This window comes from Ascaphus truei, chromosome 3 (assembly GCF_040206685.1).
Source record: "Ascaphus truei isolate aAscTru1 chromosome 3, aAscTru1.hap1, whole genome shotgun sequence".
Taxonomy (NCBI): domain Eukaryota; kingdom Metazoa; phylum Chordata; class Amphibia; order Anura; family Ascaphidae; genus Ascaphus; species Ascaphus truei.
This window is the reverse complement of record NC_134485.1, coordinates 439,486,126-439,513,294: the sequence shown is the minus strand read 5'-3', so window position 1 is coordinate 439,513,294 and position 27,169 is coordinate 439,486,126. Positions and strand designations below refer to the sequence as shown.

At 61.5% G+C, this 27,169-nt stretch overlaps 1 protein-coding gene across 2 annotated transcripts in view; it reads left to right on the top strand.

The window, feature by feature from the left end:
- The window catches only part of LOC142490560 (vang-like protein 1), a 127,317-nt gene extending 104,551 nt beyond the window's left edge, over positions 1 to 22,766 (top strand). For both annotated transcript variants that reach the window (XM_075592978.1, XM_075592980.1), the window contains one exon: positions 22,459 to 22,766. In XM_075592978.1, the coding sequence (XP_075449093.1) occupies positions 22,459 to 22,713 (255 nt within the window). In that variant the 3' untranslated portion in view covers positions 22,714 to 22,766. The remainder of the gene's footprint in view (positions 1 to 22,458) is intronic.
- Positions 22,767 to 27,169: the final 4,403 nt, after the last annotated feature.

Sequence of the window (27,169 nt, the reverse complement as noted above, 5' to 3'; positions counted from 1 at the left end):
ACACGGCACCGCAGGTAACACAGCACCACAGGTAACACGGCACCGCAGGTAACACGGCACCGCAGGTAACACGGCATGGCACCGCAGGTAACACGGCACCGCAGGTAACACGGCACCGCAGGTAACACGGCACCGCAGGTAACACGGCACCGCAGGTAACACGGCACCGCAGGTAACACGGCACCGCAGGTAACACGGCACCGCAGGTAACACGGCACCGCAGGTAACACGGCATGGCACCGCAGGTAACACGGCACCGCAGGTAACACGGCACCGCAGGTAACACGGCACCGCAGGTAACACGGCACCGCAGGTAACACGGCACCGCAGGTAACACGGCACCGCAGGTAACACGGCACCGCAGGTAACACGGCACCGCAGGTAACACGGCATGGCACCGCAGGTAACACGGCACCGCAGGTAACACGGCACGGCAGGTAACACGGCACCGCAGGTAACACGGCACCGCAGGTAACACGGCACGGCACCGCAGGTAACACGGCACCGCAGGTAACACAGCACCGCAGGTAACACGGCACCGCAGGTAACACGGCACCGCAGGTAACATGGCATGGCACCGCAGGTAACACGGCATGGCACCGCAGGTAACACGGCACCGCAGGTAACACGGCACCGCAGGTAACACGGCACCGCAGGTAACACGGCACCGCAGGTAACACGGCACCACAGGTAACACGGCACGGCAGGTAACACGGCACGACACCACAGGTAACACGGCACCGCAGGTAACACGGCACCGCAGGTAACACGGCACCGCAGGTAACACGGCACCGCAGGTAACACAGCACCACAGGTAACACGGCACCGCAGGTAACACGGCACCGCAGGTAACACGGCACCGCAGGTAACGCGGCATGGCACCGCAGGTAACACGGCATGGCACCGCAGGTAACACGGCACGGCACTGCAGGTAACACGGCACCACAGGTAACACGGCACCGCAGGTAACACGGCACCGCAGGTAACACGGCACCGCAGGTAACATGGCATGGCACCGCAGGTAACACGGCACCGCAGGTAACACGGCACCGCAGGTAACACGGCACCGCAGGTAACACGGCACGGCACCGCAGGTAACACGGCACCGCAGGTAACACGGCACGGCACCGCAGGTAACACGGCACCGCAGGTAACACGGCACCGCAGGTAACACGGCACCGCAGGTAACACGGCACCGCAGGTAACGCGGCACCGCAGGTAACGCGGCACCGCAGGTAACGCGGCACCGCAGGTAACGCGGCACCGCAGGTAACACGGCACCGCAGGTAACACGGCACCGCAGGTAACACGGCACCGCAGGTAACGCGTCATGGCACCGCAGGTAACACGGCATGGCACCGCAGGTAACACGGCACCGCAGGTAACACGGCACCGCAGGTAACACGGCACCGCAGGTAACACGGCACCGCAGGTAACACGGCACCGCAGGTAACACGGCACGGCACCGCAGGTAACACAGCACCACAGGTAACACGGCACCGCAGGTAACACGGCACGGCACCGCAGGTAACACGGCACGGCACCGCAGGTAACACGGCACCGCAGGTAACACGGCACCGCAGGTAACACGGCACCGCAGGTAACACAGCACCACAGGTAACACGGCACCGCAGGTAACGCGGCACCGCAGGTAACGCGGCGCCGCAGGTAACGCGGCGCCGCAGGTAACACGGCACCGCAGGTAACGCGGCACCGCAGGTAACACGGCACCGCAGGTAACACGGCACCGCAGGTAACGCGGCACCGCAGGTAACACGGCACCGCAGGTAACACGGCGCCGCAGGTAACACAGCACCGCAGGTAACACGGCATGGCACCGCAGGTAACACAGCACCACAGGTAACACGGCACCGCAGGTAACACGGCACCGCAGGTAACATGGCACGGCACCGCAGGTAACACGGCACCGCAGGTAACACAGCACCACAGGTAACACGGCACCGCAGGTAACACGGCACGGCACCGCAGGTAACACGGCACGGCACCACAGGTAACACAGCACCACAGGTAACACGGCACCGCAGGTAACACGGCATGGCACCGCAGGTAACACGGCACGGCACCGCAGGTAACACGGCACCACAGGTAACACGGCACCGCAGGTAACACGGCACCGCAGGTAACACGGCACCGCAGGTAACACGGCACCGCAGGTAACACGACACCGCAGGTAACACGGCACCGCAGGTAACACGGCACCGCAGGTAACACGGCACCGCAGGTAACACGGCATGGCACCGCAGGTAACACGGCACCGCAGGTAACACAGCACCGCAGGTAACGCGGCACCGCAGGTAACACGGCACCGCAGGTAACGCGGCATGGCACCGCAGGTAACACGGCATGGCACCGCAGGTAACACGGCACCGCAGGTAACACGGCACCGCAGGTAACACGGCACCGCAGGTAACACGGCACCGCAGGTAACACGGCACCGCAGGTAACACGGCACGGCACCGCAGGTAACACAGCACCGCAGGTAACACGGCACCGCAGGTAACACGGCACGGCACCGCAGGTAACACGGCACGGCACCGCAGGTAACACGGCACCGCAGGTAACACGGCACCGCAGGTAACACGGCACCGCAGGTAACACGGCACGGCACCGCAGGTAACACGGCACGGCACCGCAGGTAACACGGCACCGCAGGTAACACGGCACCGCAGGTAACACGGCACCGCAGGTAACACGGCATGACACCGCAGGTAACACGGCACGGCACCGCAGGTAACATGGCACCGCAGGTAACACGGCACCGCAGGTAACACGGCACCGCAGGTAACACGGCACCGCAGGTAACACGGCACGGCACCGCAGGTAACACGGCACCGCAGGTAACACGGCACCGCAGGTAACACGGCACTGCAGGTAACACGGCACGGCACCGCAGGTAACACGGCACGGCACCGCAGGTAACATGGCACCGCAGGTAACACGGCACCGCAGGTAACACGGCACCGCAGGTAACACGGCACCGCAGGTAACACGGCACCGCAGGTAACACGGCACCGCAGGTAACACGGCACCACAGGTAACACGGCACGGCACCGCAGGTAACACGGCACCGCAGGTAACACGGCACTGCATGTAACGCGGCACCGCAGGTAACGCGGCACCGCAGGTAACACGGCACCGCAGGTAACACGGCACCGCAGGTAACACGGCACCGCAGGTAACACGGCACCGCAGGTAACACGGCACCGCAGGTAACACGGCACCGCAGGTAACACGGCACCGCAGGTAACACGGCACCGCAGGTAACACGGCACCGCAGGTAACACGGCACCGCAGGTAACGCGGCACCGCAGGTAACGCGGCACCGCAGGTAACGCGGCACCGCAGGTAACGCGGCACCGCAGGTAACACGGCACCGCAGGTAACACGGCACCGCAGGTAACACGGCACCGCAGGTAACACGGCACCGCAGGTAGCACGGCACCGCAGGTAACACGGCACCGCAGGTAACACGGCACCGCAGGTAACACGGCATGGCACCGCAGGTAACACGGCACCGCAGGTAACACGGCACCGCAGGTAACACGGCACGGCACCGCAGGTAACACAGCACCACAGGTAACACGGCACCGCAGGTAACACGGCACCGCAGGTAACACGGCACCGCAGGTAACACGGCACCGCAGGTAACACGGCACCGCAGGTAACACGGCACCGCAGGTAACACGGCACCGCAGGTAACACGGCATGGCACCGCAGGTAACACGGCACCGCAGGTAACACGGCACCGCAGGTAACACGGCACCGCAGGTAACAAGGCACAGCACGGCAGGTAACACGGCACCGCAGGTAACACGGCACCGCAGGTAACACGGCACGGCACCGCAGGTAACACGGCACCGCAGGTAACACAGCACCGCAGGTAACACGGCACCGCAGGTAACACGGCACCGCAGGTAACATGGCATGGCACCGCAGGTAACACGGCATGGCACCGCAGGTAACACGGCACCGCAGGTAACACGGCACCGCAGGTAACACGGCACCGCAGGTAACACGGCACCGCAGGTAACACGGCACGGCAGGTAACACGGCACGACACCACAGGTAACACGGCACCGCAGGTAACACGGCACCGCAGGTAACACGGCACCGCAGGTAACACGGCACCGCAGGTAACACAGCACCACAGGTAACACGGCACCGCAGGTAACACGGCACCGCAGGTAACACGGCACCGCAGGTAACGCGGCATGGCACCGCAGGTAACACGGCATGGCACCGCAGGTAACACGGCACGGCACCGCAGGTAACACGGCACCACAGGTAACACGGCACCGCAGGTAACACGGCACCGCAGGTAACACGGCACCGCAGGTAACATGGCACCGCAGGTAACACGGCACCGCAGGTAACACGGCACGGCACCGCAGGTAACACGGCACCGCAGGTAACACGGCACCGCAGGTAACACGGCACCGCAGGTAACACGGCACCGCAGGTAACGCGGCACCGCAGGTAACGCGGCACCGCAGGTAACGCGGCACCGCAGGTAACACGGCACCGCAGGTAACACGGCACCGCAGGTAACACGGCACCGCAGGTAACACGGCACCGCAGGTAACGCGGCACCGCAGGTAACACGGCACCGCAGGTAACACGGAATGGCACCGCAGGTAACACGGCACCGCAGGTAACACGGCACCGCAGGTAACGCGGCACCGCAGGTAACACGGCACCGCAGGTAACGCGGCACCGCAGGTAACACGGCACCGCAGGTAACACGGCACCGCAGGTAACACGGCACCGCAGGTAACACGGCACAGCAGGTAACACGGCACCGCAGGTAACACGGCACGGCACCGCAGGTAACACGGCACCGCAGGTAACACGGCACGGCACCGCAGGTAACACGGCACCGCAGGTAACACGGCACTGCAGGTAACGCGGCATGGCACCGCAGGTAACACGGCATGGCACCGCAGGTAACACGGCACGGCACCGCAGGTAACACGGCACCACAGGTAACACGGCACCGCAGGTAACACGGCACCGCAGGTAACACGGCACCGCAGGTAACACGGCACCGCAGGTAACACGGCACCGCAGGTAACACGGCACCGCAGGTAACACGGCACCGCAGGTAACACGGCACCGCAGGTAACACGGCACCGCAGGTAACGCGGCACCGCAGGTAACACGGCATGACACCGCAGGTAACACGGCACCGCAGGTAACACGGCACCGCAGGTAACACGGCACGGCACCGCAGGTAACACGGCACCGCAGGTAACACGGCACGGCACCGCAGGTAACACGGCACCGCAGGTAACACGGCATGACACCGCAGGTAACACGGCACCGCAGGTAACACGGCACCGCAGGTAACATGGCACCGCAGGTAACACGGCACGGCACCGCAGGTAACACGGCACCGCAGGTAACACGGCACGGCACCGCAGGTAACACGGCACCGCAGGTAACACGGCACCGCAGGTAACACGGCACCGCAGGTAACACGGCACCGCAGGTAACACGACACCGCAGGTAACACGGCACGGCACCGCAGGTAACGCGGCACCGCAGGTAACACGGCACCGCAGGTAACACGGCACCGCAGGTAACACGGCACCGCAGGTAACACGGCACCGCAGGTAACACGGCACCGCAGGTAACACGGCATGGCGCCGCAGGTAACACGGCGCCGCAGGTAACACGGCACCGCAGGTAACACGGCACCGCAGGTAACACGGCACCGCAGGTAACGCGGCACCGCAGGTAACACGGCACCACAGGTAACACGGCACCGCAGGTAACATGGCACCGCAGGTAACACGGCGCCGCAGGTAACGCGGCGCCGCAGGTAACACGGCACCGCAGGTAACACGGCACCGCAGGTAACACGGCGCCGCAGGTAACGCGGCGCCGCAGGTAACACGGCACCGCAGGTAACGCGGCACCGCAGGTAATACGGCATGGCGCCGCAGGTAACACGGCGCCGCAGGTAATACGGCACCGCAGGTAACGCGGCGCCGCAGGTAACACGGCGCCGCAGGTAACACGGCGCCGCAGGTAACGCGGCACAGCAGGTAACACGGCACCGCAGGTAACACGGCACCGCAGGTAACACGGCATGGCGCCGCAGGTAACACGGCGCCGCAGGTAACACGGCACCGCAGGTAACACGGCATGGCGCCGCAGGTAACACGGCACCGCAGGTAACACGGCATGGCGCCGCAGGTAACACGGCACCGCAGGTAACATGGCACCGCAGGTAACACGGCACCGCAGGTAACACGGCACCGCAGGTAACACGGCACCGCAGGTAACACGGCACCGCAGGTAACACGGCATGGCACCGCAGGTAACACGGCACCGCAGGTAACACGGCACCGCAGGTAACACGGCACCGCAGGTAACACGGCACCGCAGGTAACACGGCACCGCAGGTAACACGGCACGGCACCGCAGGTAACACGGCACCGCAGGTAACACGGCACCGCAGGTAACACGGCACCGCAGGTAACACGGCATGGCACCGCAGGTAACACAGCACCGCAGGTAACGCGGCATGGCACCGCAGGTAACACGGCATGGCACCGCAGGTAACACGGCACCGCAGGTAACACGGCACCGCAGGTAACACGGCACCGCAGGTAACACGGCACCGCAGGTAACACGGCACCGCAGGTAACACGGCACGGCACCGCAGGTAACGCAGCACCACAGGTAACACGGCACCGCAGGTAACACGGCACGGCACCGCAGGTAACACGGCACGGCACCGCAGGTAACACGGCACCGCAGGTAACACGGCACCGCAGGTAACACGGCACCGCAGGTAACACGGCACCGCAGGTAACACGGCACCGCAGGTAACACGGCACGGCACTGCAGGTAACACAGCACCGCAGGTAACACGGCACCGCAGGTAACGCGGCACTGCAGGTAACGCGGCGCCGCAGGTAACACGGCACCGCAGGTAACACGGCACCGCAGGTAACACGGCACCGCAGGTAACACGGCACCGCAGGTAACACGGCACCGCAGGTAACACGGCACCGCAGGTAACGCGGCACCGCAGGTAACACGGCACCGCAGGTAACACGGCACCGCAGGTAACACGGCACCGCAGGTAACACAGCACCGCAGGTAACACAGCATGGCACCGCAGGTAACACAGCACCACAGGTAACACGGCACCGCAGGTAACACGGCACCGCAGGTAACACGGCACGGCACCGCAGGTAACACGGCACGGCACCGCAGGTAACACAGCACCACAGGTAACACGGCACCGCAGGTAACACGGCATGGCACCGCAGGTAACACGGCACGGCACCGCAGGTAACACGGCACCACAGGTAACACGGCACCGCAGGTAACACGGCACCGCAGGTAACATGGCACGGCACCGCAGGTAACACGGCACCGCAGGTAACACAGCACCACAGGTAACACGGCACCGCAGGTAACACGGCACCGCAGGTAACACGGCATGGCACCGCAGGTAACACGGCACCGCAGGTAACACGGCACGGCACCGCAGGTAACACAGCACCACAGGTAACACAGCACCACAGGTAACACGGCACCGCAGGTAACACGGCATGGCACCGCAGGTAACACAGCACCACAGGTAACACAGCACCACAGGTAACACGGCACCGCAGGTAACACGGCATGGCACCGCAGGTAACACGGCACGGCACCGCAGGTAACACGGCACCACAGGTAACACGGCACCGCAGGTAACACGGCACCGCAGGTAACATGGCACCGCAGGTAACACGGCACCGCAGGTAACACGGCACCGCAGGTAACACGGCACCGCAGGTAACACGGCACCGCAGGTAACACGGCACCGCAAGTAACACGGCACGGCACCGCAGGTAACACGGCACCGCAGGTAACACGGCACCGCAGGTAACACGGCACCGCAGGTAACACGGCATGGCACCGCAGGTAACACGGCACCGCAGGTAACACAGCACCGCAGGTAACGCGGCACCGCAGGTAACACGGCACCGCAGGTAACGCGGCATGGCACCGCAGGTAACACGGCATGGCACCGCAGGTAACACGGCACCGCAGGTAACACGGCACCGCAGGTAACACGGCACCGCAGGTAACACGGCACCGCAGGTAACACGGCACCGCAGGTAACACGGCACGGCACCGCAGGTAACACAGCACCACAGGTAACACGGCACCGCAGGTAACACGGCACGGCACCGCAGGTAACACGGCACGGCACCGCAGGTAACACGGCACCGCAGGTAACACGGCACCGCAGGTAACACGGCACCGCAGGTAACACGGCATGACACCGCAGGTAACACGGCACGGCACCGCAGGTAACATGGCACCGCAGGTAACACGGCACCGCAGGTAACACGGCACCGCAGGTAACACGGCACCGCAGGTAACACGGCACGGCACCGCAGGTAACACGGCACCGCAGGTAACACGGCACCGCAGGTAACATGGCACCGCAGGTAACACGGCACGGCACCGCAGGTAACACGGCACCGCAGGTAACATGGCACCGCAGGTAACACGGCACCGCAGGTAACATGGCACCGCAGGTAACACGGCACCGCAGGTAACACGGCACCGCAGGTAACACGGCACCGCAGGTAACACGGCACCGCAGGTAACACGGCACCGCAGGTAACACGGCACCGCAGGTAACACGGCACGGCACTGCAGGTAACACGGCACCACAGGTAACACGGCACGGCACCGCAGGTAACACGGCACCGCAGGTAACACGGCACTGCATGTAACACGGCACCGCAGGTAACGCGGCACCGCAGGTAACACGGCACCGCAGGTAACACGGCACCGCAGGTAACACGGCACCGCAGGTAACACGGCCCCGCAGGTAACACGGCACCGCAGGTAACACGGCACCGCAGGTAACACGGCACCTCAGGTAACACGGCACCGCAGGTAACACGGCACCGCAGGTAACACGGCACCGCAGGTAACACGGCACCGCAGGTAACACGGCACCGCAGGTAACGCGGCACCGCAGGTAACGCGGCACCGCAGGTAACGCGGCACCGCAGGTAACACGGCACCGCAGGTAACACGGCACCGCAGGTAACACGGCACCGCAGGTAACACGGCACCGCAGGTAGCACGGCACCGCAGGTAACGCGGCACCGCAGGTAACACGACACCGCAGGTAACACGGCACCGCAGGTAACACGGCACGGCACCGCAGGTAACGCGGCACCGCAGGTAACACAGCACCACAGGTAACACGGCACCGCAGGTAACACGGCACCGCAGGTAACACGGCATGGCACCGCAGGTAACACAGCACCGCAGGTAACACGGCACCGCAGGTAACACGGCATCGCAGGTAACACGGCACCGCAGGTAACACGGCACCGCAGGTAACACGGCACCGCAGGTAACACGGCATGGCACCGCAGGTAACACGGCACCGCAGGTAACACGGCACCGCAGGTAACACGGCACCGCAGGTAACACGGCACCGCAGGTAACACGGCACCGCAGGTAACACGGCACGGCACCGCAGGTAACACAGCACCACAGGTAACACGGCACCGCAGGTAACACGGCACGGCACCGCAGGTAACACGGCACGGCACCGCAGGTAACACGGCACCGCAGGTAACACGGCACCGCAGGTAACACGGCACCGCAGGTAACACGGCACGGCACTGCAGGTAACACAGCACCACAGGTAACACGGCACCGCAGGTAACGCGGCACCGCAGGTAACGCGGCGCCGCAGGTAACGCGGCGCCGCAGGTAACACGGCACTGCAGGTAACACGGCACCACAGGTAACACGGCACCGCAGGTAACACGGCACGGCACCGCAGGTAACACGGCACCGCAGGTAACACGGCACCGCAGGTAACACAGCACCACAGGTAACACGGCACCGCAGGTAACACGGCACCGCAGGTAACACGGCACCGCAGGTAACACGGCACCGCAGGTAACACGGCACCGCAGGTAACACGGCACCGCAGGTAACACGGCATGGCACCGCAGGTAACACGGCACCGCAGGTAACACGGCACCGCAGGTAACACGGCACCGCAGGTAACACGGCACCGCAGGTAACACGGCACCGCAGGTAACACGGCACGGCACCGCAGGTAACACAGCACCACAGGTAACACGGCACCGCAGGTAACACGGCACGGCACCGCAGGTAACACGGCACGGCACCGCAGGTAACACGGCACGGCACCGCAGGTAACACGGCACCGCAGGTAACACGGCACCGCAGGTAACACGGCACCGCAGGTAACACGGCACCGCAGGTAACACGGCACGGCACTGCAGGTAACACAGCACCACAGGTAACACGGCACCGCAGGTAACGCGGCACCGCAGGTAACGCGGCGCCGCAGGTAATGCGGCGCCGCAGGTAACACGGCACTGCAGGTAACACGGCACCGCAGGTAACACGGCACCGCAGGTAACACGGCACCGCAGGTAACACGGCACCGCAGGTAACACGGCACCGCAGGTAACGCGGCACCGCAGGTAACACGGCACCGCAGGTAACACGGCGCCGCAGGTAACACAGCACCGCAGGTAACACGGCATGGCACCGCAGGTAACACAGCACCACAGGTAACACAGCACCACAGGTAACACGGCACCGCAGGTAACACGGCACGGCACCGCAGGTAACACGGCACCGCAGGTAACGCGGCACCACAGGTAACACGGCACCGCAGGTAACACGGCACCGCAGGTAACACGGCACGGCACCGCAGGTAACACAGCACCACAGGTAACACGGCACCGCAGGTAACACGGCATGGCACCGCAGGTAACGCGGCGCCGCAGGTAACACGGCACTGCAGGTAACACGGCACCGCAGGTAACACAGCACCACAGGTAACACAGCACCACAGGTAACACGGCACCGCAGGTAACACGGCATGGCACCGCAGGTAACACGGCACGGCACCGCAGGTAACACGGCACCACAGGTAACACGGCACCGCAGGTAACACGGCACCGCAGGTAACATGGCACGGCACCGCAGATAACACGGCACCGCAGGTAACACAGCACCACAGGTAACACGGCACCGCAGGTAACACGGCACGGCACCGCAGGTAACACGGCACGGCACCGCAGGTAACACAGCACCACAGGTAACACAGCACCACAGGTAACACGGCACCGCAGGTAACACGGCATGGCACCGCAGGTAACACGGCACGGCACCGCAGGTAACACGGCACCACAGGTAACACGGCACCGCAGGTAACACGGCACCGCAGGTAACATGGCACCGCAGGTAACACGGCACCGCAGGTAACACGGCACCGCAGGTAACACGGCACCGCAGGTAACACGGCACCGCAGGTAACACGGCACCGCAGGTAACACGGCACCGCAGGTAACACGGCACCGCAGGTAACACGGCACCGCAGGTAACACGGCACGGCACCGCAGGTAACACGGCACCGCAGGTAACACGGCACCGCAGGTAACACGGCACCGCAGGTAACACGGCATGACACCGCAGGTAACACGGCACGGCACCGCAGGTAACACGGCACCGCAGGTAACACGGCACCGCAGGTAACACGGCACCGCAGGTAACACGGCACGGCACCGCAGGTAACACGGCACCGCAGGTAACACGGCACCGCAGGTAACACGGCACCGCAGGTAACACGGCACGGCACCGCAGGTAACACGGCACGGCAGGTAACACGGCACGGCACCGCAGGTAACATGGCACCGCAGGTAACACGGCACGGCACCGCAGGTAACATGGCACCGCAGGTAACACGGCACCGCAGGTAACACGGCACCGCAGGTAACACGGCACCGCAGGTAACACGGCACCGCAGGTAACACGGCACCGCAGGTAACACGGCACCACAGGTAACACGGCACGGCACCGCAGGTAACACGGCACCGCAGGTAACACGGCACTGCATGTAACACGGCACCGCAGGTAACGCGGCACCGCAGGTAACACGGCACCGCAGGTAACACGGCACCGCAGGTAACACGGCACCGCAGGTAACACGGCACCGCAGGTAACACGGCACCGCAGGTAACGCGGCACCGCAGGTAACGCGGCACCGCAGGTAACGCGGCACCGCAGGTAACGCGGCACCGCAGGTAACGCGGCACCGCAGGTAACGCGGCACCGCAGGTAACGCGGCACCGCAGGTAACACGGCACCGCAGGTAACACGGCACCGCAGGTAACACGGCACCGCAGGTAACACGGCACCGCAGGTAACACGGCACCGCAGGTAACACGGCACCGCAGGTAACACGGCACCGCAGGTAACACAGCACCACAGGTAACACGGCACCGCAGGTAACACGGCACCGCAGGTAACACGGCATGGCACCGCAGGTAACACGGCACCGCAGGTAACACGGCACCGCAGGTAACACGGCACCGCAGGTAACACGGCACCGCAGGTAACACGGCACCGCAGGTAACACGGCACCGCAGGTAACACGGCACCGCAGGTAACACGGCACCGCAGGTAACACGGCATGGCACCGCAGGTAACACGGCACCGCAGGTAACACGGCACCGCAGGTAACACGGCACCGCAGGTAACACGGCACCGCAGGTAACACGGCACCGCAGGTAACACGGCACCGCAGGTAACACGGCACCGCAGGTAACACGGCACCGCAGGTAACACGGCATGGCACCGCAGGTAACACGGCACCGCAGGTAACACGGCACGGCAGGTAACACGGCACCGCAGGTAACACGGCACCGCAGGTAACACGGCACGGCACCGCAGGTAACACGGCACCGCAGGTAACACAGCACCGCAGGTAACACGGCACCGCAGGTAACACGGCACCGCAGGTAACATGGCATGGCACCGCAGGTAACACGGCATGGCACCGCAGGTAACACGGCACCGCAGGTAACACGGCACCGCAGGTAACACGGCACCGCAGGTAACACGGCACCGCAGGTAACACGGCACCACAGGTAACACGGCACGGCAGGTAACACGGCACGACACCACAGGTAACACGGCACCGCAGGTAACACGGCACCGCAGGTAACACGGCACCGCAGGTAACACGGCACCGCAGGTAACACAGCACCACAGGTAACACGGCACCGCAGGTAACACGGCACCGCAGGTAACACGGCACCGCAGGTAACGCGGCATGGCACCGCAGGTAACACGGCATGGCACCGCAGGTAACACGGCACGGCACTGCAGGTAACACGGCACCACAGGTAACACGGCACCGCAGGTAACACGGCACCGCAGGTAACACGGCACCGCAGGTAACATGGCATGGCACCGCAGGTAACACGGCACCGCAGGTAACACGGCACCGCAGGTAACACGGCACCGCAGGTAACACGGCACGGCACCGCAGGTAACACGGCACCGCAGGTAACACGGCACGGCACCGCAGGTAACACGGCACCGCAGGTAACACGGCACCGCAGGTAACACGGCACCGCAGGTAACACGGCACCGCAGGTAACGCGGCACCGCAGGTAACGCGGCACCGCAGGTAACGCGGCACCGCAGGTAACGCGGCACCGCAGGTAACACGGCACCGCAGGTAACACGGCACCGCAGGTAACACGGCACCGCAGGTAACGCGTCATGGCACCGCAGGTAACACGGCATGGCACCGCAGGTAACACGGCACCGCAGGTAACACGGCACCGCAGGTAACACGGCACCGCAGGTAACACGGCACCGCAGGTAACACGGCACCGCAGGTAACACGGCACGGCACCGCAGGTAACACAGCACCACAGGTAACACGGCACCGCAGGTAACACGGCACGGCACCGCAGGTAACACGGCACGGCACCGCAGGTAACACGGCACCGCAGGTAACACGGCACCGCAGGTAACACGGCACCGCAGGTAACACAGCACCACAGGTAACACGGCACCGCAGGTAACGCGGCACCGCAGGTAACGCGGCGCCGCAGGTAACGCGGCGCCGCAGGTAACACGGCACCGCAGGTAACGCGGCACCGCAGGTAACACGGCACCGCAGGTAACACGGCACCGCAGGTAACGCGGCACCGCAGGTAACACGGCACCGCAGGTAACACGGCGCCGCAGGTAACACAGCACCGCAGGTAACACGGCATGGCACCGCAGGTAACACAGCACCACAGGTAACACGGCACCGCAGGTAACACGGCACCGCAGGTAACATGGCACGGCACCGCAGGTAACACGGCACCGCAGGTAACACAGCACCACAGGTAACACGGCACCGCAGGTAACACGGCACGGCACCGCAGGTAACACGGCACGGCACCACAGGTAACACAGCACCACAGGTAACACGGCACCGCAGGTAACACGGCATGGCACCGCAGGTAACACGGCACGGCACCGCAGGTAACACGGCACCACAGGTAACACGGCACCGCAGGTAACACGGCACCGCAGGTAACACGGCACCGCAGGTAACACGGCACCGCAGGTAACACGACACCGCAGGTAACACGGCACCGCAGGTAACACGGCACCGCAGGTAACACGGCACCGCAGGTAACACGGCATGGCACCGCAGGTAACACGGCACCGCAGGTAACACAGCACCGCAGGTAACGCGGCACCGCAGGTAACACGGCACCGCAGGTAACGCGGCATGGCACCGCAGGTAACACGGCATGGCACCGCAGGTAACACGGCACCGCAGGTAACACGGCACCGCAGGTAACACGGCACCGCAGGTAACACGGCACCGCAGGTAACACGGCACCGCAGGTAACACGGCACGGCACCGCAGGTAACACAGCACCGCAGGTAACACGGCACCGCAGGTAACACGGCACGGCACCGCAGGTAACACGGCACGGCACCGCAGGTAACACGGCACCGCAGGTAACACGGCACCGCAGGTAACACGGCACCGCAGGTAACACGGCACGGCACCGCAGGTAACACGGCACGGCACCGCAGGTAACACGGCACCGCAGGTAACACGGCACCGCAGGTAACACGGCACCGCAGGTAACACGGCATGACACCGCAGGTAACACGGCACGGCACCGCAGGTAACATGGCACCGCAGGTAACACGGCACCGCAGGTAACACGGCACCGCAGGTAACACGGCACCGCAGGTAACACGGCACGGCACCGCAGGTAACACGGCACCGCAGGTAACACGGCACCGCAGGTAACACGGCACTGCAGGTAACACGGCACGGCACCGCAGGTAACACGGCACGGCACCGCAGGTAACATGGCACCGCAGGTAACACGGCACCGCAGGTAACACGGCACCGCAGGTAACACGGCACCGCAGGTAACACGGCACCGCAGGTAACACGGCACCGCAGGTAACACGGCACCACAGGTAACACGGCACGGCACCGCAGGTAACACGGCACCGCAGGTAACACGGCACTGCATGTAACGCGGCACCGCAGGTAACGCGGCACCGCAGGTAACACGGCACCGCAGGTAACACGGCACCGCAGGTAACACGGCACCGCAGGTAACACGGCACCGCAGGTAACACGGCACCGCAGGTAACACGGCACCGCAGGTAACACGGCACCGCAGGTAACACGGCACCGCAGGTAACACGGCACCGCAGGTAACACGGCACCGCAGGTAACGCGGCACCGCAGGTAACGCGGCACCGCAGGTAACGCGGCACCGCAGGTAACGCGGCACCGCAGGTAACACGGCACCGCAGGTAACACGGCACCGCAGGTAACACGGCACCGCAGGTAACACGGCACCGCAGGTAGCACGGCACCGCAGGTAACACGGCACCGCAGGTAACACGGCACCGCAGGTAACACGGCATGGCACCGCAGGTAACACGGCACCGCAGGTAACACGGCACCGCAGGTAACACGGCACGGCACCGCAGGTAACACAGCACCACAGGTAACACGGCACCGCAGGTAACACGGCACCGCAGGTAACACGGCACCGCAGGTAACACGGCACCGCAGGTAACACGGCACCGCAGGTAACACGGCACCGCAGGTAACACGGCACCGCAGGTAACACGGCATGGCACCGCAGGTAACACGGCACCGCAGGTAACACGGCACCGCAGGTAACACGGCACCGCAGGTAACAAGGCACAGCACGGCAGGTAACACGGCACCGCAGGTAACACGGCACCGCAGGTAACACGGCACGGCACCGCAGGTAACACGGCACCGCAGGTAACACAGCACCGCAGGTAACACGGCACCGCAGGTAACACGGCACCGCAGGTAACATGGCATGGCACCGCAGGTAACACGGCATGGCACCGCAGGTAACACGGCACCGCAGGTAACACGGCACCGCAGGTAACACGGCACCGCAGGTAACACGGCACCGCAGGTAACACGGCACGGCAGGTAACACGGCACGACACCACAGGTAACACGGCACCGCAGGTAACACGGCACCGCAGGTAACACGGCACCGCAGGTAACACGGCACCGCAGGTAACACAGCACCACAGGTAACACGGCACCGCAGGTAACACGGCACCGCAGGTAACACGGCACCGCAGGTAACGCGGCATGGCACCGCAGGTAACACGGCATGGCACCGCAGGTAACACGGCACGGCACCGCAGGTAACACGGCACCACAGGTAACACGGCACCGCAGGTAACACGGCACCGCAGGTAACACGGCACCGCAGGTAACATGGCACCGCAGGTAACACGGCACCGCAGGTAACACGGCACGGCACCGCAGGTAACACGGCACCGCAGGTAACACGGCACCGCAGGTAACACGGCACCGCAGGTAACACGGCACCGCAGGTAACGCGGCACCGCAGGTAACGCGGCACCGCAGGTAACGCGGCACCGCAGGTAACACGGCACCGCAGGTAACACGGCACCGCAGGTAACACGGCACCGCAGGTAACACGGCACCGCAGGTAACGCGGCACCGCAGGTAACACGGCACCGCAGGTAACACGGAATGGCACCGCAGGTAACACGGCACCGCAGGTAACACGGCACCGCAGGTAACGCGGCACCGCAGGTAACACGGCACCGCAGGTAACGCGGCACCGCAGGTAACACGGCACCGCAGGTAACACGGCACCGCAGGTAACACGGCACCGCAGGTAACACGGCACAGCAGGTAACACGGCACCGCAGGTAACACGGCACGGCACCGCAGGTAACACGGCACCGCAGGTAACACGGCACGGCACCGCAGGTAACACGGCACCGCAGGTAACACGGCACTGCAGGTAACGCGGCATGGCACCGCAGGTAACACGGCATGGCACCGCAGGTAACACGGCACGGCACCGCAGGTAACACGGCACCACAGGTAACACGGCACCGCAGGTAACACGGCACCGCAGGTAACACGGCACCGCAGGTAACACGGCACCGCAGGTAACACGGCACCGCAGGTAACACGGCACCGCAGGTAACACGGCACCGCAGGTAACACGGCACCGCAGGTAACACGGCACCGCAGGTAACGCGGCACCGCAGGTAACACGGCATGACACCGCAGGTAACACGGCACCGCAGGTAACACGGCACCGCAGGTAACACGGCACGGCACCGCAGGTAACACGGCACCGCAGGTAACACGGCACGGCACCGCAGGTAACACGGCACCGCAGGTAACACGGCATGACACCGCAGGTAACACGGCACCGCAGGTAACACGGCACCGCAGGTAACATGGCACCGCAGGTAACACGGCACGGCACCGCAGGTAACACGGCACCGCAGGTAACACGGCACGGCACCGCAGGTAACACGGCACCGCAGGTAACACGGCACCGCAGGTAACACGGCACCGCAGGTAACACGGCACCGCAGGTAACACGACACCGCAGGTAACACGGCACGGCACCGCAGGTAACGCGGCACCGCAGGTAACACGGCACCGCAGGTAACACGGCACCGCAGGTAACACGGCACCGCAGGTAACACGGCACCGCAGGTAACACGGCACCGCAGGTAACACGGCATGGCGCCGCAGGTAACACGGCGCCGCAGGTAACACGGCACCGCAGGTAACACGGCACCGCAGGTAACACGGCACCGCAGGTAACGCGGCACCGCAGGTAACACGGCACCACAGGTAACACGGCACCGCAGGTAACATGGCACCGCAGGTAACACGGCGCCGCAGGTAACGCGGCGCCGCAGGTAACACGGCACCGCAGGTAACACGGCACCGCAGGTAACACGGCGCCGCAGGTAACGCGGCGCCGCAGGTAACACGGCACCGCAGGTAACGCGGCACCGCAGGTAATACGGCATGGCGCCGCAGGTAACACGGCGCCGCAGGTAATACGGCACCGCAGGTAACGCGGCGCCGCAGGTAACACGGCGCCGCAGGTAACACGGCGCCGCAGGTAACGCGGCACAGCAGGTAACACGGCACCGCAGGTAACACGGCACCGCAGGTAACACGGCATGGCGCCGCAGGTAACACGGCGCCGCAGGTAACACGGCACCGCAGGTAACACGGCATGGCGCCGCAGGTAACACGGCACCGCAGGTAACACGGCATGGCGCCGCAGGTAACGCGGCACCGCAGGTAACACGGCACCGCAGGTAACACGGCACCGCAGGTAACACGGCACCGCAGGTAACACGGCACCGCAGGTAACACGACACCGCAGGTAACACGGCACCGCAGGTAACACGGCACTGCAGGTAACACGGCACCGCAGGTAACACGGCACCGCAGGTAACGCGGCACCGCAGGTAACGCGGCGCCGCAGGTAGCGCGGCGCCGCAGGTAACACGGCACCGCAGGTAACACGGCACGGCACCGCAGGTAACACGGCATGGCACCGCAGGTAACGCGGCGCCGCAGGTAGCGCGGCGCCGCAGGTAACGCGGCGCCGCAGGTAACGCGGCGCCGCAGGTAACGCGGCGCCGCAGGTAACGCGGCGCCGCAGGTAACACGACACGGCACCGCAGGTAACACGGCACCGCAGGTAACACGGCACCGCAGGTAACACGGCACCGCAGGTAGCACGGCACCGCAGGTAACACGGCACCACAGGTAACACGGCACCGCAGGTAACACGGCACCGCAGGTAACACGGCACCGCAGGTAACACGGCACCGCAGGTAATACGGCACCGCAGGTAACACGGCACTGCAGGTAACACGGCACCGCAGGTAACACGGCACCGCAGGTAACACGGCATGGCGCCGCAGGTAACACGGCGCCGCAGGTAACACGGCGCCGCAGGTAACACGACACGACACCGCAGGTAACACGGCACCGCAGGTAACACGGCACGGCAGGTAACACGGCACCGCAGGTAACACGGCACCGCAGGTAACACGGCACCGCAGGTAACACGGCACCGCAGGTAACACGGCACCGCAGGTAGCACGGCGCCGCAGGTAACACGGCGCCGCAGGTAGCACGGCGCCGCAGGTAACGCGGCGCCGCAGGTAACGCGGCGCCGCAGGTAACGCGGCACCGCAGGTAACGCGTCACCGCAGGTAACACGACACGGCACCGCAGGTAACACGGCACCGCAGGTAACACGGCACCGCAGGTAACACGGCACCGCAGGTAGCACGGCGCCGCAGGTAGCACGGCGCCGCAGGTAGCACGGCGCCGCAGGTAACACGGCGCCGCAGGTAACACGACACGACACCGCAGGTAACACGGCACCGCAGGTAACACGGCACCGCAGGTAACACGGCATGGCACCGCAGGTAACACGGCACCGCAGGTAACACGACACCGCAGGTAACACGGCACCGCAGGTAACGCGGCACAGCAGGTAACACGGCACCGCAGGTAACGCGGCACAGCAGGTAACACGGCACCGCAGGTAACACGGCATGGCATCGCAGGTAACACGGCACCGCAGGTAACACGGCACCGCAGGTAACACGGCACCGCAGGTAACACGGCACCGCAGGTAACACGGCACCGCAGGTAACACGGCACCACAGGTAACACGGCACCACAGGTAACACGGCACAGCAGGTAACACGGCACCGCAGGTAACACGGCATGGCACCGCAGGTAACACGGCACCGCAGGTAACACGGCACCGCAGGTAACACGGCACCGCAGGTAACACGGCACCGCAGGTAACACGGCAAGGCACCGCAGGTAACACGGCACCACAGGTAACACGGCACCGCAGGTAACACGGCACCGCAGGTAACACTCTCACACTGCGCGAGGCCTGCTCTCACACTCTCACTCTGCCTGAGGCCTGCTCTCACACTGCCTGAGGCCTGCTCTCACACTGCCTGAGGCCTGCTCTCACACTGCCTGAGGCCTGCTCTCACACTGCCTGAGGCCTGCTCTCACACTGCCTGAGGCCTGCTCTCACTCTGCCTGGGGCCTGCTCTCACACTGCCTGAGGCCTGCTCTCACTCTGCCTGAGGCCTGCTCTCACACTGCCTGAGGCCTGCTCTCACACTGCCTGAGGCCTGCTCTCACACTGCCTGAGGCCTGCTCTCACACTGCCTGAGGCCTGCTCTCACACTCACTCTGCGCGAGGCCTGCTCTCACACTGCCTGAGGCCTGCTCTCACACTCACACTGCCTGAGGCCTGCTCTCACACTGCGCGAGGCCTGCTCTCACACTGCCTGAGGCCTGCTCTCACACTGCCTGAGGCCTGCTCTCACTCTGCCTGGGGCCTGCTCTCACACTGCCTGAGGCCTGCTCTCACACTGCCTGAGGCCTGCTCTCACACTGCCTGAGGCCTGCTCTCACACTGCGCGAGGCCTGCTCTCACACTGCCTGAGGCCTGCTCTCACACTGCCTGAGGCCTGCTCTCACACTGCCTGAGGCCTGCTCTCACACTCACTCTGCGCGAGGCCTGCTCCCACACTCACTCTGCTCGAGGCCTGCTCTCACACTCACTCTGCGTGAGGCCTGCTCTCACACTCACTCTGCGCGAGGCCTGCTCTCACACTGCCTGAGGCCTGCTCTCACACTGCCTGAGGCCTGCTCTCACACTGCCTGAGGCCTGCTCTCACACTGCCTGAGGCCTGCTCTCACACTCTCACTCTGCCTGAGGCCTGCTCTCACACTGCCTGAGGCCTGCTCTCACACTCACTCTGCGCGAGGCCTGCTCTCACACTCACTCTGCGTGAGGCCTGCTCTCACACTCACTCTGCGCGAGGCCTGCTCACCCACTGCCTGAGGCCTGCTCTCACACTGCCTGAGGCCTGCTCTCACACTGCCTGAGGCCTGCTCTCACACTGCCTGAGGCCTGCTCTCACACTGCCTGAGGCCTGCTCTCACACTGCCTGAGGCCTGCTCTCACACTGCCTGAGGCCTGCTCTCACACTGCCTGAGGCCTGCTCTCACACTCTCACTCTGCCTGAGGCCTGCTCTCACACTGCCTGAGGCCTGCTCTCACACTGCCTGAGGCCTGCTCTCACACTGCCTGAGGCCTGCTCTCACACTCTCACTCTGCCTGAGGCCTGCTCTCACACTGCCTGAGGCCTGCTCTCACACTGCCTGGGGCCTGCTCTCACACTGCCTGAGGCCTGCTCTCACACTCACACTGCCTGAGGCCTGCTCTCACACTGCCTGAGGCCTGCTCTCACTCTGCCTGAGGCCTGCTCTCACACTGCCTGAGGCCTGCTCTCACACTGCCTGAGGCCTGCTCTCACACTGCCTGAGGCCTGCTCTCACACTCTCACTCTGCCTGAGGCCTGCTCTCACACTGCCTGAGGCCTGCTCTCACACTGCCTGGGGCCTGCTCTCACACTGCCTGGGGCCTGCTCTCACACTGCCTGAGGCCTGCTCTCACACTGCCTGAGGCCTGCTCTCACACTGCCTGAGGCCTGCTCTCACACTGCCTGAGGCCTGCTCTCACACTGCCTGAGGCCTGCTCTCACACTCACTCTGCGCGAGGCCTGCTCTCACACTGCCTGAGGCCTGCTCTCACACTGCCTGAGGCCTGCTCTCACACTGCCTGAGGCCTGCTCTCACACTGCCTGAGGCCTGCTCTCACACTCACTCTGCGCGAGGCCTGCTCTCACACTGCCTGAGGCCTGCTCTCACACTGCCTGAGGCCTGCTCTCACACTGCCTGAGGCCTGCTCTCACACTGCCTGAGGCCTGCTCTCACACTGCCTGAGGCCTGCTCTCACACTGCCTGAGGCCTGCTCTCACACTCACTCTGCGCAAGGCCTACTCTCACTCTGCCTGAGGCCTGCTCTCACACTGCCTGAGGCCTGCTCTCACACTCACTCTGCGCGAGGCCTGCTCTCACACTCTCACTCTGCCTGAGGCCTGCTCTCACACTCACACTGCCTGAGGCCTGCTCTCACACTGCCTGAGGCCTGCTCTCACACTCACACTCTGCGCGAGGCCTGATCCCACACTCACACTGCCTGAGACCTGCTCTCACACTCACACTGCCTGAGACCTGCTCTCACACTGCCTGAGACCTGCTCTCACACTCCATCTGCCTGAGACCTGCTCTCACACTCACACTCTGGGCGAGGCCTTCTCTCAAGCTATGTCTCTGTATTTCAGGCCTTCCTGGAGCAGTACCTTCGACCCGGCCCCCCCGTACAGTATACGATGGCCCCCGCTTGGCTCTGGTCCCTTGTGAGTGAGGAGCCAGTCACTCGGCCCCTACGCTCAGGCCTAGGATTCTGTCTCCAGGCCTCCAACACACGTCTGGTTGTGAGTGTGAGTGGGATCCCCATCCTGAGGCTGAGCGAGGCCTTCATTCCACCCAACTCCCACCACTTCCTACTGAGGAAAAGGCCTGAGACCAACCTCTGAGACCCAGCGGTCAGAGCATGGACACGGGAATAACAGAGGGGGGGGGCACTGCATACTGAGGGGGGGCAGCACTGCATACTGCGGGGGGGCAGCACTGCATACTGAGGGGGGAGCACTGCATACTGCGGGGGGGGGGCAGCACTGCATGCTGCGGGGGGGCAGCACTGCATACTGAGGGGGGGGAGAGCACTGCATACTGAGGGGGGGGGAGCACTGCATACAGAGGTGGGAGCACTGCATACTGAGGGGGGAGGCAGGGGCATTAGATGTGGAATAAGTTGTATTTATAAATCACTCCTGTTTACGGTGTATCACAGAAGAGTCTCGTGCAGACACCTCGGGGGTGAGGTCCTTATAACAGCTATATGTGTCTGTGTGTCATTATTATATCTTATTATATATATATCATTATTTTATCGTATTATATCTTATTATTATATATACAGTATGTATGTGTGTCATTATTATATCTTATTATATATTTCATTATTTTATCGTATTATATCATATTATTATATATACAGTATGTATGTGTGTCATTATTATATCTTATTATATACAGTATATATGTAGATGTAAAACACTTCAGGGGAAGGGAAAGAACACCCTCGCTACAGCCAGGCTGGAGGTGCTACAATCAGGGGCGATGTGGAAGAGCAACAATAGAAAAATGAAACCCCTATAACGAGAGCCCTCTAAACAGATATGTACACTGATAACACCAGAGGAATCTAATGATGTAATGAATTGATTAATTATTTAAAATAATCTTTATTAGGAGATACCTCAAAATTAAAACATTGCAGGTAAGTGAACCTATGCCTCCTCTGAGGCTTGCTTAATCTAAAGTGCGAATTTAAAATGGAGTGGGTATAGACTGGGGTATAAAGTCCCAATATAGCGTATAAGTAGGATTATAAAGCCATCACGTTTGGATGCGAAATCACATCTGAATAAATGCAGCTAAACACCGGACTCTGAATGGTTAATGAGTAACCTATACAGAGAAATGAAAGGATCTCCTCTCATAGAGAGTCCCAGTGATTGCTGCACTGGGGGTGCAATGCCTGTGGCCAAATATGTAAATGGATATCAATATGTAACACTTATATCAGCTCTGGCCTCCCACCTAGCAGGTAGGGCAGCGTAGTGTGAACACTTTAGTGCACACTTCAATAAACGCCTAGATCCTTGTTAAATGAACATATATGCTGGAGCGCTAATGTCACTCATAGTGTAAACATGCGTTGTAGTTAACCTCATAGAGTATCACACAGATGAAACAATGTAGCTCCTGTGCAATTTAAACCTCATGTAAGAACATATTTCAGTCTCGGAGCTATATAGCTGGACAAAATGACAGACTCAATATGTCTGACAGAATGTCTCTTTGTTAGCCAATATAGTAAATATATCCAGATAAAAGCCGTGCTCTGAGCCCTTTCACTCTTCTACCTGGATCCCGCCGCACGGGAAGGACGCACGCGACAGAGCTAACGGAGCTTCTCCCCTACTACAGCAAACCTGAGCAGTGCCGAGTATGTGAGTATATGTACCCGCCGCCGCCACAGAGAGTCGCTGGGAAGGTGAGGCCCACCCAAGGAGGGACCACCGGGTGCATCAACGGAGCACCGGACAGGTTAGCAGACCTCACTCCCTATAGCAACTGGCATTTCATGGCCAACTCCGTGTTTACAAGCTGTCTTTATGCAAGGACTGTACTGTATGACTCAAGGGCTTAGAAACCAGGCTCGTCCATTCACACAGCAGGACCAACAATCACACTGGGTAAAGCAGTAATACTTAGCAGGCATTGTTTTGGGGCAGCCTATTGGGGAATCTTCCCTTTCTCTGTTATTTTAGACTCAGGTTGCCAAAGATGTTGTCTATCCAATTTATAACTATTATTAAGACCCCGTTTAATGGCTGATTTACTCTAGCCTCTGGCTCTAAACCTATTAGACATCTCCAGTGTCCGAGTATTAAAGATGTCCGTTGTTGAGCAATTACGGCGGAGTCTAATACATTCTCCATTGGGTGTTCCCCTAATCTGGTGCATAGGGTGCAAACTATCTGCATGTAATAAGGTTTTACAGGATGTCGCCTTCCGGTGGATATCCGTAAGTAGGCGCCCATCAGAGCCAATGGAAATACTGAGGTCAAGATACTTAACACTGGTTTTACTCAAAGTATAAGTAAGCCGGACATTTGTGTTTTTATGATGCATTGCTAATAAAGTCCATTTTTCAATTTTTCTATTACATACTATTTGAGTGCTCCTTTATTTTGACCCTTCTTTTTGTGTGTATATATATATATATATAAAAGAGAAGAAAGCACAAAACAATACACTATAAAAATAACACGATATTTAATAAAGACAATAAATGACTAGGTTTCTGGATAAACAAATGAGAAAACAAACAGTTAACAACAAAGCAAAACAATACATTACATGGGGATATGAAAGGAAAATAACAATGAGATATATAAATATATCCAATGACTGTGTCCAATCGCTAGTGCGAAGGGTTAAGGGACGAGGTGGTGGGAGTGAATGTCACAAGGCCGATTTGTAAGGCAATTTGTATCAGGCGTAGCAGCGATAGGATAGGAAAGGGCGAGATACCGGTAAGTGCTAAGTAGCAAGATGGGCTACAATACGCAGCTTATTAATGGAGCCCAGGGGATGAAGCGGTATTCTCAGGAACACACCCAAAAAAATAAAAGATACACACAATAATGGTGCAGTATAATAAAGCAATAGGGGAATGGGTGAATCTTGGCTCTAATGTAATTCCTACTTACAGCAGGTAAGATATAAGCAGGCAGTGGTCTGACTCTGTCAGAAGGATGTAGGTTTAGGATTGACACAGAGAGGGGAATTTGATAGTAGATAGCTTCATGCAGGATACTTTCAAGGTATGTCAGCTCAGATTCACGCAGAATAACATAGGAAAGAGAAACGGACCATAGTATAGATCACAAAGTACAGATTTTATCCAATCAAACAAGGTGTACAAACGTACTTACAATAAGTACTTGAAAGATATTCACGTAGCAGTATCGTGAGACAGTAGAGGGCTTTTTTAGCGATGGTAAGCTGGCTGGCTGGATGTCTTCCCTTCACTTCCACCTCCCCGTCGCGGTATGGCGTCTGACGTCACTTCCGGCAACACGGGTGATGACATCCGGTAGGGAGCAGGGAAGATGAGTCTCAGCCGATCGCTAGTGTAGACAGCAGGCACCTCACACGTCTTCACATTCAGCAGGGCTGTAGTGGACTAAAGGCTTGGCTCAACGCGTTTCGCTGTTCTCAAACAGCTTCCTCAGGAGCAGATGGGCTCCCCGCCCCTGCCGCCGTCGCGGGATCACTCCCCTCGGCGATTCCTCTGTACAGCGCCGCGTGCGCCCACGCCCTCCTGCACGCACACCTGCACCATCCACTGGCTCGGTTCACGCGCGTACACGAGTTACGGAGCACGCTCAGTCTGCACACTCTTCTTCCCGTCCCCCGGACCTCAGGCTCTGCCCCCGCACACTGCACGGGCATACTCAGGTTACCAACAAGACTCACCTGGCCTGTGAAGCCTGTACCAATCTGCAGTGTCTCCCCGTAACTCTTCCTGTCCCGCCTCCGTTCCTAATTGGACCTTCCTGCTTTATCTAGCTCCTCTCTGCTCTCAGTCTTTGCTCGACATAGTCTCTGTATGGAAGTACTTCAGGATTCTCTCAGTGTTTTCACAGGTTCTGACGCGGCTCGTACGACTACCCCCTCTGGCTCTCGATCTCGGCACTCCTTGGACAACGCTCACTCTGGTAACCCCTTGAACACGGCTTGGACTACGACCTATCTCCACTCTCCACTCCCTGACCTCGGCAAGGCATTCATCACTCTATCTCTACAACCGGTACCGGCAAGAATTGTCTACCTTACTACACCTGGCCTGGCAACGCTTCATACCACACTCCGGACACGCTCCCTTTGCTGCGGGTGCATGTATTACCACTTCCCCCTTCAGCTCAGGGGACGGGTCTGGTCTGCGGGCAGCACCGGCGTAACATGGTCAGACCGCTTACTTAATGGAGGATAAGGTAATGCAGTGATCAAAGCTTGGAGTACAGGCCGAAATATCTATATGCACAATGTCTTGTACAGACCGGAGAATGGGCCTGTACAACCCTTTTATGCTAAGGTTGTGGATCACAATGGGCAGGAAGTGAGGAAGCCTGATTCCCGCCATTATTATTGAAGTTAGGGTTCTCCATGTTGGGAGGTACCCAATGTTATGTATTCGCCATCATGGGTGTGACAGTCTCGTGTATGTATATACCAATCAATTCTGTTTGTATATCCACAGATTGTTCACCTGCAGGATGGTACAGCAAATTAGGTCCAAGTGGGGACAATTGCATTCCACCTGAGGGAGCGTGTAGCCCTGGTAAGAAATAGGGC